The sequence below is a fragment of the Triticum aestivum genome, chromosome 5D (genome assembly GCF_018294505.1).
Source record: "Triticum aestivum cultivar Chinese Spring chromosome 5D, IWGSC CS RefSeq v2.1, whole genome shotgun sequence".
Taxonomy (NCBI): domain Eukaryota; kingdom Viridiplantae; phylum Streptophyta; class Magnoliopsida; order Poales; family Poaceae; genus Triticum; species Triticum aestivum.
This window is the reverse complement of record NC_057808.1, coordinates 400968636-400974889: the sequence shown is the minus strand read 5'-3', so window position 1 is coordinate 400974889 and position 6254 is coordinate 400968636. Positions and strand designations below refer to the sequence as shown.

The window sequence follows — 6254 nt, the reverse complement described above, 5'->3', positions numbered from 1 at the left end:
AGAGCAAGTACGCCTCCCACTCGTGAAGCGAGCGGCGGCCGAAGCCGTTGGCCGCCGCCCCATCGCCGGGGAATCGCTCGCCCATAGTAGCGGTTGGTCTTGGGGAGAGAGGGGAAGAGCGTCGGCGGCGGCTGCGCACGGGGAGAGAGGCAGAGCTCGACGGCGGCTGTGGGCGGGTGTGGCCAGAGGCGAGGGAGAGGCATTGCTTTTATAGCCGGGCGCCGTGTGTACACCTGGCGGGAGGGGGGACGTCGCCACGCCGCCCGTGAGGAAGCGCCGCCCGTGAGGAATCAATGGAAGGCTGACCGGCGGCAGTCTTGGCATTGATTCCCCGCGGGATACCGAGGCGTTGTGAGGACGACGAGGCGAGTGTCGCTGAATCAGCGGGCCCGCAGTTCGTTCGCGCCAAAATCGCTCGCCCCCGGGCACCCCCCAGCGCGCCGGGTTCGACCTGGGTCCGCCGGCGCCAGTTTCGGCCCAAACTGGCGAAAAACAGACTTCTGGGCGCGCAACTGGGCCGATTTTTGGGCGTCGGCGCGGAAAAATCGTGGGGGGGGGGGCGTTGGGGGCGTGGCTGGAGATGCTCTTAGGAACATATGTTATGATTCAGCCACCAATATTTATATAATATAATTCTTGGTTTGAATTTTCTCTGGAAAAATCAGGAAAAAATCTATCATTGCTGTCTAATTATGTATTGAGAATGAAACGTCAAAGCGTGACAAGTATTATGGAACGGAGGGAGTATATATTAAGAAAATTATGGGGGCTAATGTGCGGAAGATATATATAGATTACTCATGTAAATGGATAGTAAGATTATTTTATTTTTCATGGATGTTCTCATTATTAGTAACATGTGTAATTTTATACAAGCGTATTGATATTAAATGATGGCCCAACTTATTATAGTATTTGGAAACCATGTTGAAATCAAAAATAACTCCATATAAAAAACATATAAGAAGCTGAAAAAATTCACGGATAACTTTGATAGTTTTGTTAAAACATCTGCTCAGATTTGTATTGTTTCACTAGCACGTTGCTATTTGTCCGAAAGAAAACTCATTGGTGGCTGCCAGAAAAATAATAATAGTAATTCCTATTCTCCGGACAACCTATGATCTTGGATCGGGCGACGATGGCGCTTGTGCACTGTTTTTTTTTTGAAGGCATCATTTTTGGAGACCTTTTATGTTTTTGGGTGATGACTTTGGTGGTAGTTTGTGTGTTGCTACTGAGTGAAGTTGATTACTAGGGCGAGGCCATTTTTTTTTCTTTTTTTTTTCTTTTCAGGTTGTATGTATTCTGGATGTCTTTTTGACTTCTTATTGATGCAGAGCTGGGTGTAATTGGTACCTTTGCGATATTAATATAGTCCTCTTCTCAAAAAAAAATCCCGGGCAGACAACATGTGTCCATCTCGTTTTCTCCCTAACAAATACGGTATACAAGTCTAGCTCACACCCACCATCTACGGTACCTATATTTGCAGCCGATAAGTCGATATACGTACGCTTCAAACTTTGCCATACAAACAGATAGATATGAGCTCACAAGATCACTAGAAGCTCTGATTCATCCGCTTCCGAAACCTGGTGATGAACATATCTGCAGCCTGATCAATCTCACCGTCAATGCTGAACTCCAAACCTTCAGCTTCTCTGTGGTTCCGGATTACATCCATGACCGATGGTTGGTCGTCAATGCCTTCATCGCCATCTTCCTCATTGTCGTCAACCTCGCACTCGTCGGTGTAACAACAGTTGTTGTCATCGTCGTTGAAGATGGGGTGTAGTGTCCAATCAGTGCAGCCACCATCACCATCATTCCCTTGATCGAACAGTGCCAGTTGATGAGAGATATTAACAACAATCTCACCACCATGGAGCGCTGGCATCTTCCGGACCTTGCGCACCATGAGAGCCTTGTTGCAGTCCACCCTGGCACCATTCTCCCGGTCAGCGGCAGCCACAAGCGCATGGATCCTGTGGGAGAAGGCGCCGACGGTGGCCATCCGGCGGCGGAGGGACACGAGGACGAGGAGCTTGGCTGCCAGCACGCTGGTCTTGTTCTTGCACGTCGAAGCCGCCTTCTTCAGGAGCTCCGTGCCCTTGCCAATCTTCATCTTCGATGCTTAGAGGTGGCCAAACTGCATATCAAGGACAACAAGTAGGGTTCTGTGGTAGCCCAAGCTTGGCATGAGCAGAACACTGAGATGAGGCAAGATGTTTCAGATTCATGAGCCTTCTCCTGAGGCTCCAAGGCTGTATTTATAGTCAGGAACTCGGCATGCAAGTGCATGCGTACAACTTTGCTCATGTCACGATCAAACTTTTTTCTGGCTCTCCCAAAGCATATGAAAGCAAGCTTGGAAAAAACAAGCATACGCACGAAAGGAAGATCTACAGAAAACAATTTGGCATGTGGAGTTAGCACTATGGGAATGTTGGGAGTGGAAAGCAAGCTAAAGATGCAAGAAAAGCTAGGAATGGAGAATGAAATGGAGAAAGTATTCCACTTAGGCCAGAGAAGACACATGCCCCAAGGTGTAGATTGGCTCTCTACGATCTCAACTTTCCAGTATCTCTTTTAGTTAAGCGGCCGGTAGTAGCCGATGATGGGTTGGCCGGAATTCCCAAAGGGAACCAAAACAGCTTGCTTTTGCTCTTGGCAGTTTCCTTGTGTTTCATGCCAGATTGTAAAGTACGCGCACACGGAGAATTTGCAGCACGCCGATACCGAATTCCCGTGTGCGTCTCACTTAGTTAAATCGCACACGCCAAGATTAATTAATTGTCTGCTCCGCAGCTTCTTCTGGTTCTTCTCGTCCGTCCAAACGCAGAACCAATGGCGTGATGGATGCATGCATGGGTGGGAGCTTCAGCAATCTTTTCTCATGGCGTCGATCTTGTCAAACTTGTGATGACAACGGCGGTGCGACACAAGTGCTTTCTTTCCTGGAAGAAATGAAAAGATGGTGCACAAGTCTAACATTGGCAGGATTTTCGTGGGAATGGAGGAGGAGACCGCCGGATCGTTTTTGCAGCAGTACATGTTAAACTATCGGAAGATTCTGGTCGAAGAAAAGAATCGTCAAGATATTTTCTGTTAAAGTTGTGCATGGATGTCCGGCTGGTTTCGTGATTCTTAACCCGAGGGCTTTGGTGATCGGTCCTCTACTTAGAAATTGCTTGTCAATGTGTGCTTAGCTTGGAAGGAAAGGAAAAGACTCGATTAGGACTCAGAAAAAAATGCTCTCCTCATGAAATGGATGCATGATCTTGTTGGGTGAAAAGAAGAAACCGCGAGACACGTCAATCGCTCGACCTTGACTTGTATTTCATTTCGACTCGGGATCACTCAAGAAATAAAACTAAGCACGAGCAACTTTTCCAGTTCGGTTGAAATATGAGCAGAGTTTGAACCAGAGCTCGCTCACTCGATATTGCGAGACATATGGCTCGAATAAACATATATGCTATTTCAATTTAGTACGTGAAATATAATCAGAAATAAAGCAATTCATTACTTTTTTTCCTTCCTGAATGCAATATTTCATACCCTAAAAAATGAATGCACTAATCCGTAGCCATCAATAGCCTACACGTATGGAATCACTTTAGCCTTCAAAATGCGAACAATGTGAGGAAAGTAGACCTTGGAAACTTTATATGGGCTACATTCTCATCCTCATGCGCCGTAGAGCCGAGGGCTACATGAGACGACAGCTTGGGTTGTGTGTAGGTTCATCATCAGTCCAAGGTGAGGGTTAGTGTTGAAAATTATCTCAGTTTTTTGGGTAGTTGGAACAGCATGAGGGGAGGCTGCGGTTGGTTGTGCTTCAGGTGATGGCTGGGCTTTTACTGCCGCCTAGTGTTAGGATGGGAGTATGGGGATTGCGCTGGGAATGGAGGTGATGGGTAGTTGGAACAGCCTAAGGGGAGGCTGCGGTCGGTTGTGCTTCAGGTGATTGCGGGGCTGTTACTGCCGCCTGATGGTAGGATGGGAGTACGGGGATTGTGATGGGAATGGAGGTCGTGAAATTCGGTAGCGGATGCTATGATTTTAGGGGGGAAGGAGAGTTTTGGGATAGCCTCACAGATAATATGAAATCTGGCTCTTTTTATGCGTGGATGACAATGAAAAATGAATTGTAGAACTCATTAAAGGGCAGCCCGGTGCATGTAGTTCCCGCTTGTGCAGGGTCAACCATTTTGGGTCTATTGTACGCAGCATTTCTCTACATTTTTGTAAGAGGCTGTTTCCAGGACTCAATCCGTGACCTCGTGGTCACAAGGCAACAGCTTTACCGCTGCGCCAAGGCTCCCCTTCAACAACTTTTTTCTATCATGCCATGAGATTGAACTCCATGATTCAACAAACTAGTAAGAACATGTATATGTTACGAGATGGGAAAATTCAAACCATCTTAATTAAACTTTTGATATCAAATCAATTTTAGTGATATGATATAAATAACGATGTTTTAGTACAAAGTTAGTCGCTAAATTGAAAAGTATGCCCATGCTATCCAGGCTATTTGGACGCACGCTGCCCAGGTCTCCTCCTGAAGGAAATATGCCCTAGAGGCAATAATAAAGTTGTTATTTATATTTCCTCATATCATGATAAATATTTATTATTCATGCTAGAATTGTATTAACCGGAAACTTAGTACATGTGTGAATACATAGACAAACAGAGCGTCACTAGTATGCCTCTACTTGACTAGCTCGTTGAATCAAAGATGGTTAAGTTTCCTAGCCATAGACATGAGTTGTCATTTGATTAACGGGATCACATCATTAGAGAATGATGTGATTGACTTGACCCACTTCGTTAGCTTAGCATTTGATCGTTTAGTATATTGCTATTGCTTTCTTCATGACTTATACATGTTCCTATGACTATGAGATTATGCAACTCCCGAATACCGGAGGAACACTTTGTGTGCTATCAAACGTCACAACGTAACTGGGTGATTATAAAGGTGCTCTACAGGTGTCTCCGATGGTACTTGTTGAGTTGGCATAGATCAAGATTAGGCTTTGTCACTCCGATTGTCGGAGAGGTATCTCTGGGCCCTCTCGGTGATGCACATCACTATAAGCCTTGCAAGCAATGCAACTAATGAGTTAGTTGCGGGATGATGTATTACGGAATGAGTAAAGAGACTTGCCGGTAACGAGATTGAACTAGATATTGAGATACCGACGATCGAATCTCGGGCAAGTAACATACCGATGACAAAGGGAACAACGTATATTGTTATGCGGTTTGACCAATAAAGATCATCGTAGAATATGTAGGAACCAATATGAGCATCCAGGTTCCGCAATTGGTTATTGACCGGAGACGTGTCTCGGTCATGTGTACATAGTTCTCGAACGCGTAGGGTCCGCACGCTTAACGGTCGGTGACGATCAGTAATATGAGTTTATGTGTTTTGATGTACCGAAGGTAGTTCGGAGTCCCGGATATGATCACGGACATGACGAGGAGTCTCGAAATGGTCGAGACATAAAGATCGATATATTGGATGACTATGTTTGGACTTTGGAAAGGTTCCGGATGAGCTCGGACGTATACCGAAGCACCGGGGGGTTACCGGAACCCCACGGGGAGTGTAATGGGCCTCATGTGCCTTGGTGGAGAGAGGAAGGGGCGGCCAGGGCAGGCCGCGCGCCCCCTCCCCCTCTAGTCCGAATTGGACAAGGAAGGGGGGCGGCGCCCCCCTTTTTCCTTTCCCCTCTCTCCTCCTTCCTTCCCTCCTACTCCTACTCTTGGAAGGGGGAATCCTACTCACGGTGGGAGTAGGACTCCCCTTGGGGCGCGCCTAGGAGGCCGGCCTCCTCCACTCCTTTATATATGGGGGAGGGGCACCCCATAGACACAGAAGTTGATCATTGATCCTTTAGCAGTGTGCGGTGCCCCCCTCCACCATAATCCACCTTGGTCATATCGTAGCGGTGCTTAGGCGAAGCCCTGCGTCGGTAGCTTCATCAACACCGTCATCACGCCGTCGTTTTGACGGAACTCTCCCTCGAAGCTCTACTGGATCGTGAGTTCGTGGGACGTCACCAAGCTGAACGTGTGCAGATCGCGGAGGTGCCGTACGTTCGGTAGTAGGATCGGTCGATCGTGAAGACGTACGACTACATCAACCGCGTTGTTATAACACTTCTGTTACGGTCTACGAGGGTACGTGGACGACACTCTCCCCTCTCGTTGCTATGCATCACCATGATCTT

The 6254-nt window shown here is 47.2% G+C and overlaps 1 protein-coding gene across 1 annotated transcript; it reads right to left on the bottom strand.

Annotated features, from left to right (window-relative positions):
• Window positions 1-1386: 1386 nt before the first annotated feature.
• LOC123125137 (uncharacterized) lies at window positions 1387-2223 on the bottom strand. Its single transcript, XM_044545667.1, has one exon. The coding sequence runs from the start codon at window positions 2126-2128 to the stop codon at window positions 1565-1567; it is 564 nt and encodes a 187-aa protein (XP_044401602.1). The 5' UTR covers window positions 2129-2223; the 3' UTR covers window positions 1387-1564.
• Window positions 2224-6254: the final 4031 nt, after the last annotated feature.

What these genes read in the sequence shown, in the direction of transcription:
- LOC123125137 (XM_044545667.1), bottom strand. Translation starts at nt 2,128, where the DNA reads ATGAAGATTGGCAAGGGCACGGAGCTCCTGAAGAAGGCGGCTTCGACG.